At 39.9% G+C, this 15,449-nt stretch overlaps 1 protein-coding gene across 1 annotated transcript in view; it reads left to right on the top strand.

The window, feature by feature from the left end:
• Nucleotides 1-1,003: 1,003 nt before the first annotated feature.
• The window catches only part of LOC135551002 (ubiquitin domain-containing protein 2-like), an 85,802-nt gene continuing 71,356 nt past the window's right edge, over nucleotides 1,004-15,449 (top strand). Inside the window, exon 1 of the mRNA XM_064982351.1 lies at nucleotides 1,004-1,193. Coding sequence (XP_064838423.1) covers nucleotides 1,124-1,193 — 70 coding nt within the window. The 5' untranslated portion in view covers nucleotides 1,004-1,123. The remainder of the gene's footprint in view (nucleotides 1,194-15,449) is intronic.

The following is a 15,449-nucleotide window of genomic DNA, read 5'->3' as shown; positions in this document are numbered from 1 at the left end:
AGTTGGAGTAGAGAGCTGGAGGAGAGGGATGGAGTAGAGAGTTGGAGGAGAGAGTTTGAGTAGAGAGTTGGAAGAGAGAGTTGGAGTAGAAAGTTGGAGGAGAGAGTTGGGGGAGAGAGTTGGAGAAGAGAGGCACTGGTTTATTATTTGGTTACGATTACTTCCATTTTAGGAGGGAAATGCCTAACATCTTAACTTGCCAAAATGAACAGACAGAACAGCTTGAAAATCCAATGAGGCTGAAGATAAGGCCCATGCTGAGACCGAGTAATTTATTTACTTATTATGGCAGACTCTCTTTTAGCCGCCAGAGTATAATGTAAAAGGACTCCAGGTCTTGCAGTTGTTTGATGCGCGTGCCTGTGGCCACAACACCCAAGAGGGCCTGCCTATACACTGGTGAAGGTGTAGACACTAGATACTGATCACGCAATGTTACACTTCTGGGACGTATTGGGATACGGTAGTATTAGAGTCAGTAAACTAGAGGAAATACTCAACTATAAAAACGATAGCAATAGAGTCAGTATATTCAAGGAAATACTAAACATATCATCTAAATTGGGAACATGTTCCTGAAAAAAACAGATGTTTTAAAAGTGTATAAAGTATGAGTAGTAGTAGCATGCATCATTAGTCTGCATAAGGTGACCTTGAAAACCCAGCGATGTGTAGCCTTTAGAACCACAATAATAAAGTATGAATTTGATAGAGAAAGAGTGGAATAGAGTAGAATAGAGTATAACATTATATAGTAAACTAGAGACTAACAGAATAGAATAGAACATAATGGTTTCACATCTTATTTCACATTTGATTTTCACCCATGTGCTTGAAATTGCCCTGGTATGCATGGGGGACAATGCATTATACTAGAAACTGTTCTCATCTCAGTTACACTTTGCCGAGTTGTGTTCTCTCCGTCCTCCCTTCTCATCCGCCCATTCTTTACCTCTATTTCCTCCCTCTTCGTACCCCCTTCTTTTCTCTTTTTGAAGCGGGCACCTTGTGATGTGTGTTCACTCCGCCTCTTCCCAGCTGATGCTTGCGTCCTTTCAATTTCTATTCTAAGAGGAAGACTTGAGCAAGAGGGGTCTGCGGGGGTAGCGCAGTTAAAACATCCATGGGTGGTTGTGTGGGTAGTCACCATGATTCTTCAGGCAGTTTAAACGAAAATTCTGACGGAACTGGAGGTAAGAAATGAGTTTCATACCTTCGGGGTGGTTTTTGGTCGATGATTGGTGGTTTTTGGTTACATGCTGACTTCATGCGCCTTGTCCCCCCTTGTGTCTTCTCTTTATTGCAGCCGCCTATAACATCGTGGCGGCCACGTCTATAGCCCCATCCGGCCTCATGCGAATAATAGTTAGCTATTTAGGCAACATTTTATGATCTTGAAAATTCGTACTGTTCCGTGTTAAATGACTGCTTTTGTCTGTTTTGAATAAAGGCGTTTAATGTTGTAGTTAGTCATCCTGCTAGCATGCTAGCTATAGCCATCTTTCTACACAATAAATGTGGGTCACTGTTTGTCTCAGGAATGCAGAACATCATAACGTTACATGCTGTTATAAAATGTTCTAACTCAAATTATGCTTTGTTGTGTTCACAGACACATTTTTGCAATCATATAACCTAATTCTGTTTCATTTAATGCGTATTTTCTTGGGGGTCGACATTCTAAAGTGGGGGAGCGTGACATTTTTAATTCGCAGCTGCAGGAGGATGGGGGAGTTGCACCGAAACTTGCTTTAAATAACTAACAGTGGTGGTGGTTCTTGGTTCGTTGACATGTCCAACAATTATACTGTATTCAATAATAACCCAGAGTTGCATATCACATCTCATTGACGAGCATAATTTAATGGATATTGTGTACCCACCGTTTTCATTCCAGTAGTATATAATGTATGTATCCAGTGCTTTGTGAATGAGAAAGACGGGTATTAATATAATGGTTGGCACTTAACTGCGACCCCTGAGGTGGTTACTTCACACTGTTATTTCCGCGGCGGGATTTCAGATGTGTCATGTTACAGATGTTGTTGTTATGATTTTAGTTGGTGTGATTCAGTTTGGGTTTGAGGGGTAGGGGCTTGTACATGTACACAAATACGTCTGTGATAGCTCCTTGCATAGATAACCGGTATTGATCTTCTTCATGTTTACATTGCAGTTATTGCATATGCACACCTAGGCAATGCACATGGCAAAAAAATGTACCTTTGTCCTATGTCCCTTGAGGTGGTCCTCCCAATGCAACAGTGTCCCGAGGTCACTGGTATATCACGTTGTTAGGTCTACACACCATTATATTGCTATTACCAGGCAGTGACGTACCGTAGATTGCTTTGTAGGTTTCTATTTTTAGTTTGGTTTAGGGTGTGATGTGGGTGGGTATTCTATGTTGTAGGTTTATGTTTTCTTTTTCTATGTGTTTGGCCTGGTATGGTTCTCAATCAGAGGCAGCTGTCAATCGTTGTCTCTGCTTGAGAGCCATACTTAGGTAGCCTGTTTTCCCACTATGAGGTGTGGGTAATTATTCTCTGGTTCGTGTTTGTTGCACTTGTCAGAACTGTTTGGTTATGTTTTTGTTGGTGCGTTCATCTGGATTAACAGTATTATGGATATGTACAACGCTGCACTTTGGTCTTCCTCACCTTCCACCAACAAAAATCTTTACAGCTGTAAACAAATGTGGACTGACTGCACATTGCTGAACATGTGTCGAGCTTCTAGAACTCACTCACAAGATTCTACAAAATAACTTGGCTAGCTTGGCGGAGAGAGAACATAGACTTGGAATCACTGGCCACTTTTATACTGGAACACTAGTCACTCTTTTACATGTTTTGCATTACTCATCTCATATACTGTATTCTATACTATTCTACTGTATCTTAGTCTATGCATTACTCATCTCATATACTGTATTCTATACTATTCTACTGTATCTTAGTCTATGCATTACTCATCTCATATACTGTATTCTATACTATTCTACTGTATCTTAGTCTATGCATTACTCATCTCATATACTGTATTCTATACTATTCTACTGTATTTTAGTCTATGCATTACTCATCTCATATACTGTATTCTATACTATTCTACTGTATCTTAGTCTATGCCGCTCTGACATTGCTCTTCCAAATATTTATATATTCTTAATTCCATTCCTTTACTTTAGATTTGTGTTTATTGTGTGTGTTGTTGTGAAATTGTTAGATATTACTGCACAGTTGGACCTAGAAACACAAGCATTTCGCTACACCCGCAATAACATCTGCTAAACACGTGTATGTGACAAATAAAATGTGATTTGATTCCTCCAGGGAGCGGCTAGTTATTACACTCCTTTTGTCTCTATGGTTTTTGACTTTTCACACGAGAGTAAAGCCAGCAGACTGTAGCTCAGGAGAAAGTATCAGCTTATAAGTATTTTGGACATGCATTGTTACCTTGACTCTCAGCCATTGCCTGTTACTGAGCAAGAGAGTACTGCTTTGATGAAGGTTTCAATGTATATCTTCCCTTGTATTAATGGCATTACGAGTCTTTTCAGTGAGAGATCTTTTGGCTCCTCTCACCTAAATTAGCCATTCATTTGGCACCCAAATGTCTCTTTAGTTCAGTAGTGCTTAAAGGGATGCTATCGTGCCTATAGACTTCCAGTCATCAGCTGGGCTAGACAATCTGGACCCTCAATTTCTAAAATTATCCGCCGCAATTGTTGCAACCACTATTCCAAGCCTGTTCAACCTCTCTTTCGTATCGTCTGAGATCCCTAAAGATTCGAAAACTGCCGCGGTCATCCCCCTCTTGAAAGGGGGAGACACTCTAGACCCAAACTGTTACAGACCTATATCTATCCTGCCAATTCAATTCTCAGGTCAACTCATTTCTCTGTATGTATCAATGATGTCTCTCTTGCTGCTGGTAATTCTCTGATCCACCTCTACGCAGACGACATCATTCTGTATACATATGGCCCTTCTTTGGACACTGTGTTAAACAAACCTCCAGATGAGCTTCAATGCCATACAACACTCCTTCTGTGGCCTCCAACTGCTCTTAAGTGCAAGTAAAACTAAATGCATGCTCTTCAACCGATCGCTGCCCTCGCTCGCCCGACTAGCATCACTCCTCTGGACGGTTCTGACTTAGAATATGTGGACAACTACAAATACCTAGGTGTATATCTTGAACCAAATACAATACATTTCATTTTAGAAATGTTCAATACCAATTTGTTCATAACAGCCCACTCATACACCATTCTTAGTTCACTGCTCAGTACATCTGTTAGCTCATTACATTCTGATGCTGCGCTATACATTGTAGAGTCATCAGCATACATGCCCACTCTTGCTTTGTTCATTACTGATGGTAAATCATTAGTAAAGATAGAGTAGAGAAGTGGGCCTAGGCAGCTTCCTTGAGGAACACCACAGTGTATATCTTTGCTGCTTGAAAAGCTACCATTAAAAAACACTTTTTGCCTTCTCCTGGATAGATCGCTTTCCATCCAGGATAGAGCTGCAGACTTAAAACCATAACATTTGAGTTGACCTAGTAACAGTTCATGATAAATTATATCAAAAGCAGCACTGAAATATGGCAACACTGCACCAACTAACTTCCTGTCATCCATACTCTTTAACCAATCATCTGTCATTTGTGCTAAGGCCGTACTCGTATAATGCCCTTCTTTGTATGCATACTGGAAACGTGTTATCAGACCATAACATGAGAAATCATCCTTGATTTTTACAGATACCATTTTTTCCAATAATTTACTTAACACAGGCAGCAAGCTTATAGGATGACCATTAGGACCAGTGAATGCAGATATTGTTTTATACTTAGGTAGTGGAATAACCTTTGACTCTTTCCAGACTTCTGGGCACACCCCATACATCAAGCACTTATTACAAATATGAGAGATTAGGGTAAATATTTGGTTAGCTGTAACTCTAAGCAATTTGGCATCAAGATTATCTGTACCAGGTAACTTGTCATCCAAAAGAGACAACAGCATCTTTTCTACCTCTTCCCTTTCTACTTCATGAAATTTGAACATGCATTTTCTCTCCTTCATGATCCAGTCTTTTATAAGGGTATATGACATGGAGCCATCAGTTGGAATCATATCATTCCTCAACGTGTCCACTTTGCCTGTAAAATATTCATTAAAGTAGTTTTTTCGATGTCGTGTGAAGTTGTACTAAATATACCCTCTGATTCAATAAAACAGGCAGACATGTTTGAATTCCTACCCATAATGGTGTTCAACTTTCTCCACAGTTTTTTCCCATCACCCTTTACGTCATCAATGTTGTGCTGATAGAATCCCTTCTATCCTTTGTTTATCTTGGTCACACGATTACTTAATTTACAATAACTTTGCTTTTCGAACAGAGTGCCAGATTTATCTTCTACTTTTTGGCATCATAACATTGAATCATTAAATTTCTCAGCTCCTCATCAATCTATGGGGCACCGTTTGACCTCACAGTGCATTTTGTTAAAGGGGTATGCTTATCAGCTATACTCATAAATCATTTCATAAACAAACTTAGTGACATTTCACTTCTAACCATTGGCACATTCTTAATCTCATCCACAAATTAGTCCTGATTGAACCCTCTGTAGGAAATTAGTCCTTAGGGCCAGCCATTATTTTAAGTCCTTTGAACCCTCCCTGATTGAACCCTCTGTAGGATCTGCGGTAGATTACCTTAGGGCCAGCCATTGGTATTTTAGTTTTCCTAGTGAGTGAGTCCTGATTGAACCCTCTGTAGGATCTGCGGTAGATTACCTTAGGGCCAGCCATTAGTATTTTAGTTTTCCTAGTGAGTGAGTCCTGATTGAACCCTCTGTAGGATCTGCGGTAGATTACCTTAGGGCCAGCCATTAGTATTTTAGTTTTCCTAGTGAGTGCAACCACATTACGATCACCTAATGACACTGATGCAGCTTTAGAACAGTGTTTAGCCATGTTAGTAAAAATGTGATTGATACAAGTTGATGATATAATACCGGACCTATTAGTGAATGTTCTGGTTGATGATGTCATAACTTGGGTCAGTTTACATACATTGGCAACAGAAATACATTTCTTTCTCATTGGACAGTTGGTGTTAAAAAAAAATCAATATTCATGTCTCCCCAAAAATATATTGCCCTATTTTCATCAGATACCTTATCCAACATTTAACAAATTATATCAAGATATTTCACATCAGCACTAGGTGGCCTATATCAGGAACCAACTAGTATAGGTTTCAAATGTGGTAAATGCACCTGTACCCATAGAGCCTCTAATCCATTCAACATTAAGACCTTACGTTGATATGCTGGAATATGATTCTGGATGTAAACTGCAGCTCCACCTCCATATCTATTTCTGTCTCCATGTATAGAGATCTCAGCATCCTCAATAGAAGAGTCCACGTGAGTCTCTGATATTGCCAATACATGAATATTGTTTGACTGTACTAGACAACATATTTCATGAATTTTGTTCCTTGAACTGCATATATTCAAGTGAGCAATTAACAGACCTTTCTTTGGTAGATTTACAGTATTTATGAATAAACATGAATCAGCAGTTGGAATCTGAGAGAGAGATACTCAGTCAGTGTGTGTGTGGGGGGGGGGGGTTGGACACACCCTCAGCCCTCAAATTAAGTGGACACTTCTGATGACCTATCATGAAGTCTAATGAGTTTACACTTGCAGGGCGAGGGAGGAAGGAAGGAAATCATTTTAAATTGACCGCCCTTGGCCCGGGAAATCACCACTCGTTCGTCCCATTTGCACAACATGCCTACCACTTTGAAGATGCAAAATATTTTTTTATTGTGAAACAAACACGAAATAAGACAAAAAAACTACTTGAGCGTTCATTACTATTCACCCACACAAAGTCAATACTTTGTAGAACCACCTTTTGCAGCAATTACAGCTGCAAGTCTCTTGGGTTATGTCTCTATAAGCTTGGCACATCTTGCCACTGGGATTTTGTCCATTCTTTAAGGCAAAACTGCTCCAGCTCCTTCAAGTTGGATGGGTTCAGCTGGTTTACAGCAATCTTTAAGTCACACCAAAGATTCTCAATTGGATTGAGGCCATTCCAAGATATTTAAATGTTTCCACTTAAACCGCTCGAGTGTTGTTTTAGCAGTATGCTTAGGGACATTGTCCTGCTGGAGGTGAACCTTCGTCCCAGTCTCAAATCTCTGGAAGACTGAAACAGGTTTCCCTCAAGAATTTCCCTGTATTTAGCTTCATCCATCATTCCTTCAATTCTGACCAGTTTCCCAGTCCCTGCTGATGAAACACATCCCCACAGCATGATGTTGCCACTACCATGCTTCACTGTGGGGATGGTGTCACAGGGTGATGGGTTTTCCCCAGACATAGCATTTTCCTTGATGGCCAAAAAGCTTCATTTTAGTCTCATCTGACCAGAGTACCTTATTCCATATGTTTGGGGAGTATCCCACATGCCTTTTGGTGAACACCAAATGTGTTTGCTTATTTTTTTCTGGCCATTCTTCCATAAAGCCCAGCTCTGTGGAGTGTACAGCTTAAAGTGGTCCTATGGACAGATAGCTTTGTAGCTCCTTCAGAGTTATCTTTGGTCTCTTTGTTGCCTCTCTGATTAACTCCATCCTTGCCCGGTCTGTGAGTTGTGGTGGGCGGCCCTCTCTTGGCAGGTTTGTTGTGGTGCCATATTCTTTCCATTTTTTAATAATGGATTTAATGGTGCTCTGTGGGATGTTCAAAGTTTTTGATATTTTTTTTATAACCCAACCCTGATCTGTACTTCTCCACAACTTTGTCCCTGACCTGTTTGGAGAGATCCTTGGTCTACATGGTGCCCCTTGCTTAGTGGTGTTGCAGACTCTGGGGCCTTTCAGAACAGGTGTATATATACTGAGATCATGTGACAGATCATGTGACATTGAGATTGCACACAGGTGGACTTTATTTAACTCATTATGTGACTCCTGAAGGTAATTGGTTGCACCAGATCTCATTTAGGTGCTTCATATCCAATGGGGTGAATACATATGCACACACAGCACTTTTCCGTTTTTGATTTTGTGTATGTCCATTACATGAAATCCAAATAAAAATATATTTAAATTACAGGTTGTAATGCATCAAAATAGGAAAAACGCCAAGGGGGATGAATACTTTTGCAAGGCGCTGTATTGGAACATCTCATCCTGTCCATTAATGTCAGTGAACACTTAAAGGCCCAAAGCCTCGCAGCCATCTTGATTCTGGCATTCAGGTGGAGAGTAATGGTCACCAGGCAGCTCCCATCAAACCTCAATGGCTTTTATCTATCTCACTGCAAATACAACGTAACCTTTATGTTTAACCTTACAGTGGTGTGGCAGACTCTGGGGCCTTTCAGAACAGGTGTATATATACTGAGATCATGTGACAGATCATGTGACACTTAGATTGCACACAGGTGGACTTCATTTAACTCATTCTGTGACTCCTGAAGGTAATTGGTTGCACCAGATCTTATTTAGGGGCTTCATAGTAAAGGAGGTGAATACATACGCACGCACCACTTTTCTGTTTTTAATTTTTTTGATAAAAAACAAGAGCCTCTCCCTCAGCGGTTGTTTGTGCTTGCGAACAACATGGATAATGAGATATTGGAGTAGCCTGTCTGTTGTGTTAACTTCACCACTGTCCAAGTTATTGATGTGCCTGTGCTATTATTTCTTTAAAAGAAAAGGAAATCAATACTACGGTTTCTTACTGTATCTAAATTCCAACTAACACCAATTTCCTTTTATTCAATGGCCTTAGCACTTATAAATGCTTTTTTACTGTAAGCCATTTAAACCATTACATGTCCAACTGAGGAATACAAATATTTAGTTGAGTAATATTCTCCATCCGTTCATCCCCAAATTCATTACAGCTTTCCTACTTGCTTTGCTTTGCCCTCAAGTCACTGATCCCATTAGAGGAAGAATTATCTTCAAAATTGCCTCCTCATTTGCCGTTGACCCCGGCCCCCCTCCTCAGGCGCTTCACTGGAAAGAGCCGGGCGACAGGACAGAACAAATCCAGGATCAGCTGATGCATGGCACATCCCAGTGACCCCACAATAGTATGCCAGCCAGTGTCTCCTTCTCCTAGCTAATCATAATGTCTGCCCTCAGCAGCAACAGCAGGCTGATAGGACCCACCTTCACAGACAGGCCCTGTGTCACAGTTCACACTACTGTTGAGGAGCTCAGGTTGGCAGAGCAAGGCACCCAGGTGTGTGTGTGTGTCTGTGGGGGTACTGTGTGTGTGTTGGGAGGTGAAACCAGAAACACATGCCAGTGCTGCATAATGCAGTGTGTGAGATCTCAGACCTCCTCCTCACGACATCCCTGCCTCACCTGTCCGGCCCTGTTGCCATGGCGATTAGAGATGGGGGGGGGGTGGGGTTTGTGACACAGGATTGTTAACTCATTCACTCACCCTCGAGGATGAAAAAAAACAACACTGGATTGGTGAAGATGGAGTTCCTACCTAATGTCTTACACCAATACAATGCTTTGAAATTCTTGAATGAATGCACATTTTGGGGAGAATTTGAATTGGTCTTTAGTCATATGGAGCCAATGGTGAGTGACCGTATCCTGTATGTAACCGCCAAACACAGCCCTAGGCTGACTGACTCTATACTTCACTGGCTGGCAAGCTTACTGCCATGTTCGACCTCAGATGTACACTCCGATCTGTGCCTTGCAGTTGGAGTTTGTGTCATTTGACACGTGTCATGTGACCTGTGTACATGTGTATGGACACAGCCGGTGAAAGAGAACACTGCTGTATTTGCAATCTCACTCGGCTCTCTTGCACAGACAATGACAGCAGCCATTATAACTGATCCTAATGATCAGTGGTCAGGGAGACTAAGAGGACACAAACCACTCAAGATCCTATTTTAGTGTCAGCATGACCCACAGCAGCTAAGTCCAGACCAGAGTCATATACAAAAGAGGTCTCAATCTATGGATATAGAAGAATCACATACTTTGTATTAGGTGTATCTCAGTTTGTGTCAGTCATTTCCTGAGTCCTGAGATTTTCCTATCACTATAGGCCTGGTTTCTTCTGGTCTGGTTCAGGAATAACTCCGGTCCCTTGTCATTTCTCCATGTAGTAGGTCTCTATCAGTGGGACTCGGTCCCCTGCTGCTGTCCTCTGCTACTGTCCTCTGCTGCTGTCCTCTGCTGCTGTCCTCTGCTACTGTCCTCTGCTACTGTCCCCTGCTGCTGACTGTCTGCTACTGTACTAACATCTGTCCTCTGCTAGTCCCCTGGACTGACTGACTGACTGTTACTGTAACATCTCAGTGACTGACTGACTGTTCGCTGCTAACATCTCACAGTGGCAGACTGACTGTCCACTGTTCGCATGCTAACATCTCATAGTGGGACTGACTGACTGTTCGCATGCTAACATCTCACAGTGAGACTGACTGACTGTTCGCATGCTAACATCTCACAGTGAGACTGACTGACTGTTCGCATGCTAACATCTCACAGTGAGACTGACTGTTCGCATGCTAACATCTCACAGTGAGACTGACTGACTGTTTGCATGCTAACATCTCACAGTGAGACTGACTGACTGTTCGCATGCTAACATCTCATAGTGAGACTGACTGACTGTTCGCATGCTAACATCTCACAGTGAGACTGACTGACTGTTCGCATGCTAACATCTCACAGTGAGACTGACTGACTGTTTGCATGCTAACATCTCATAGTGGGACTGACTGACTGTTCGCATGCTAACATCTCACAGTGGGACTGACTGACTGTTCGCATGCTAACATCTCACAGTGAGACTGACTGACTGTTCGCATGCTAACATCTCACAGTGAGACTGACTGACTGTTCGCATGCTAACATCTCACAGTGGGACTGACTGACTGTTCGCATGCTAACATCTCACAGTGAGACTGACTGACTGTTCGCATGCTAACATCTCATAGTGGGACTGACTGACTGTTCGCATGCTAACATCTCACAGTGGGACTGACTGACTGTTCGCATGCTAACATCTCACAGTGAGACTGACTGACTGTTCGCATGCTAACATCTCACAGTGGGACTGACTGACTGTTCGCATGCTAACATCTCACAGTGAGACTGACTGACTGTTCGCATGCTAACATCTCACAGTGGGACTGACTGACTGTTCGCATGCTAACATCTCACAGTGAGACTGACTGACTGTTCGCATGCTAACATCTCACAGTGGGACTGACTGACTGTTCGCATGCTAACATCTCACAGTGAGACTGACTGACTGTTCGCATGCTAACATCTCATAGTGGGACTGACTGACTGTTCGCATGCTAACATCTCATAGTGGGACTGACTGACTGTTCGCATGCTAACATCTCATAGTGGGACTGACTGACCTCATACTATTGAGAAAAATAATCGGAAAATTCAGGAGCCCTATTTTAACAGCAAAAAGTAGTAGACCTAATAGTTGTAGTAGTAGTAGTAGACCTAATAGTTGTAGTAGTAGTAGTAGACCTAATAGTTGTAGTAGTAGACCTAATAGTTGTAGTAGTAGACCTAATAGTTGTAGTAGCAGTAGTAGACCTAATAGTTGTAGTAGTAGTAGTAGACCTAATAGTTGTAGTAGTAGACCTAATAGTTGTAGTAGTAGACCTAATAGTTGTAGTAGTAGTAGTAGTAGACCTAATAGTTGTAGTAGTAGTAGTAGACCTAATAGTTGTAGTAGTAGACCTAATAGTTGTAGTAGTAGACCTAATAGTTGTAGTAGTAGTAGTAGACCTAATAGTTGTAGTAGTAGACCTAATAGTTGTAGTAGTAGACCTAATAGTTGTAGTAGTAGACCTAATAGTTGTAGTAGTAGTAGTAGACCTAATAGTTGTAGTAGCAGTAGTAGACCTAATAGTTGTAGTAGCAGTAGTAGACCTAATAGTTGTAGTAGTAGACCTAATAGTTGTAGTAGTAGACCTAATAGTTGTAGTAGTAGACCTAATAGTTGTAGTAGCAGTAGTAGACCTAATAGTTGTAGTAGTAGTAGTAGACCTAATAGTTGTAGTAGCAGTAGTAGACCTAATAGTTGTAGTAGTAGTAGTAGACCTAATAGTTGTAGTAGTAGTAGACCTAATAGTTGTAGTAGCAGTAGTAGACCTAATAGTTGTAGTAGCAGTAGTAGACCTAATAGTAGCAGTAGTAGACCTAATAGTTGTAGTAGCAGTAGTAGACCTAATAGTTGTAGTAGTAGACCTAATAGTTGTAGTAGCAGTAGTAGACCTAATAGTTGTAGTAGTAGTAGTAGACCTAATAGTTGTAGTAGTAGACCTAATAGTTGTAGTAGCAGTAGTAGACCTAATAGTTGTAGTAGTAGACCTAATAGTTGTAGTAGTAGTAGTAGACCTAATAGTTGTAGTAGTAGTAGTAGTAGTAGACCTAATAGTTGTAGCAGTAGTAGTAGACCTAATAGTTGTAGTAGTAGTAGTAGACCTAATAGTTGTAGTAGTAGACCTAATAGTTGTAGCAGTAGTAGACCTAATAGTTGTAGTAGTAGTAGTAGACCTAATAGTTGTAGTAGTAGTAGTAGTAGACCTAATAGTAGTAGTAGACCTAATAGTAGTAGTAGACCTAATAGTTGTAGTAGTAGACCTAATAGTTGTAGTAGCAGTAGTAGACCTAATAGTTGTAGTAGCAGTAGTAGACCTAATAGTTGTAGTAGTAGTAGTAGACCTAATAGTTGTAGTAGTAGACCTAATAGTTGTAGTAGTAGACCTAATAGTTGTAGTAGTAGACCTAATAGTTGTAGTAGTAGTAGACCTAATAGTTGTAGTAGTAGACCTAATAGTAGTAGACCTAATAGTTGTAGTAGTAGACCTAATAGTTGTAGTAGTAGTAGTAGACCTAATAGTTGTAGTAGTAGACGTAATAGTTGTAGTAGTAGACCTAATAGTTGTAGTAGTAGTAGTAGACCTAATAGTTGTAGTAGTAGACCTAATAGTTGTAGTAGTAGACCTAATAGTTGTAGTAGTAGACCTAATAGTTGTAGTAGTAGTAGTAGACCTAATAGTTGTAGTAGTAGTAGTAGACCTAATAGTTGTAGTAGTAGTAGTAGACCTAATAGTTGTAGTAGTAGTAGTAGACCTAATAGTTGTAGTAGTAGACCTAATAGTAGTAGTAGTAGTAGTAGACCTAATAGTTGTAGTAGTAGACCTAATAGTTGTAGTAGTAGACCTAATTGTAGTAGTAGACCTAATAGTTGTAGTAGCAGTAGTAGACCTAATAGTTGTAGTAGTAGTAGTAGACCTAATAGTTGTAGTAGTAGTAGTAGACGTAATAGTTGTAGTAGTAGTAGACCTAATAGTTGTAGTAGTAGACCTAATAGTTGTAGTAGTAGACCTAATAGTTGTAGTAGTAGTAGTAGACCTAATAGTTTAGTAGTAGTAGACGTAATAGTTGTAGTAGTAGTAGACCTAATAGTTGTAGTAGTAGACCTAATAGTTGTAGTAGTAGACCTAATAGTTGTAGTAGCAGTAGTAGACCTAATAGTTGTAGTAGTAGTAGTAGACCTAATAGTTGTAGTAGTAGACCTAATAGTTGTAGTAGTAGACCTAATAGTTGTAGTAGTAGTAGTAGACCTAATAGTTGTAGTAGCAGTAGTAGACCTAATAGTTGAAGTAGTAGTAGACCTAATAGTTGTAGTAGTAGACCTAATAGTTGTAGTAGTAGTAGACCTAATAGTAGTAGCAGTAGTAGACCTAATAGTTTAGTAGTAGACCTAATAGTTGTAGTAGTAGACCTATAGTTGTAGTAGTAGTTGTAGTAGCAGTAGTAGACCTAAGTAGTTAGTAGACCTAATAGTTGTAGTAGTAGACCTAATAGTTGTAGTAGTAGACCTAATAGTTGTAGTAGTAGACCTAATAGTTGTAGCAGTAGTAGACCTAATAGTTGTAGTAGCAGTAGTAGACCTAATAGTTGTAGTAGTAGTAGTAGACCTAATAGTTGTAGTAGTAGTAGTAGACCTAATAGTTGTAGTAGTAGACCTAATAGTTGTAGTAGCAGTAGTAGACCTAATAGTTGTAGTAGCAGTAGTAGACCTAATAGTTGTAGTAGCAGTAGTAGACCTAATAGTAGTAGTAGTAGACCTAATAGTTGTAGTAGTAGACCTAATAGTTGTAGTAGTAGACCTAATAGTTGTAGTAGTAGACCTAATAGTTGTAGTAGCAGTAGTAGACCTAATAGTTGTAGTAGCAGTAGTAGACCTAATAGTTGTAGTAGCAGTAGTAGACCTAATAGTTGTAGTAGCAGTAGTAGACCTAATAGTTGTAGTAGTAGACGTAATAGTTGTAGACCTAATAGTTGTAGTAGCAGTAGTAGACCTAATAGTTGAAGTAGTAGTAGACCTAATAGTTGTAGTAGTAGACCTAATAGTTGTAGTAGCAGTAGTAGACCTAATAGTTGTAGTAGCAGTAGTAGACCTAATAGTTGTAGTAGCAGTAGTAGACCTAATAGTTGCAGTAGCAGTAGACCTAATAGTTGTAGTAGTAGTAGTAGACCTAATAGTTGTAGTAGCAGTAGACCTAATAGTTGTAGTAGCAGTAGTAGACATAATAGTTGTAGTAGTAGTAGACATAATAGTTGTAGTAGTAGTAGACATAATAGTTGTAGTAGTAGTAGTAGACCTAATAGTTGTATTAGTAGACCTAATAGTAGTTGTAGTAGTAGACCTAATAGTTGTAGTAGTAGACCTAATAGTTGTAGTAGTAGACCTAATAGTTGTAGTAGTAGACCTAATAGTTGTAGTAGTAGACCTAATAGTTGTAGTAGCAGTAGTAGACCTAATAGGTGTAGTAGCAGTAGTAGACCTAATAGTTGTAGTAGTAGACCTAATAGTAGTTGTAGTAGTAGACCTAATAGTTGTAGTAGTAGACCTAATAGTTGTAGTAGCAGTAGTAGACATAATAGTTGTAGTTGTAGTAGTAGACATAATAGTTGTAGTAGTAGTAGACCTAATAGTTGTAGTAGTAGTAGACCTAATAGTTGTAGTAGCAGTAGTAGACCTAATAGTTGTAGTAGTAGTAGTAGACGTAATAGTTGTAGTAGCAGTAGTAGACGTAATAGTTGTAGTAGCAGTAGTAGACGTAATAGTTGTAGTAGTAGACCTAATAGTAGTTGTAGTAGTAGACCTAATAGTTGTAGTAGTAGTAGTAGTAGATCTAATAGTTGTAGTAGTAGTAGTAGTAGTAGATCTAATAGTTGTAGTAGTAGTAGTAGTAGATCTAATAGTTGTAGTAGTAGTAGTAGACCTAATAGTTGTAGTAGTAGTAGAGTCACACCCTGACCACAGTTTGCTTTGTATGTTTCTATGTTTTGGTTGGTCAGGGTGTGATC

The sequence above is a fragment of the Oncorhynchus masou genome, chromosome 12 (genome assembly GCF_036934945.1).
Source record: "Oncorhynchus masou masou isolate Uvic2021 chromosome 12, UVic_Omas_1.1, whole genome shotgun sequence".
In the NCBI taxonomy this organism is placed as follows: domain Eukaryota; kingdom Metazoa; phylum Chordata; class Actinopteri; order Salmoniformes; family Salmonidae; genus Oncorhynchus; species Oncorhynchus masou.
The sequence above is the reverse complement of the archived record's forward strand: the minus strand, read 5'-3'. Positions and strand labels throughout refer to the sequence as shown.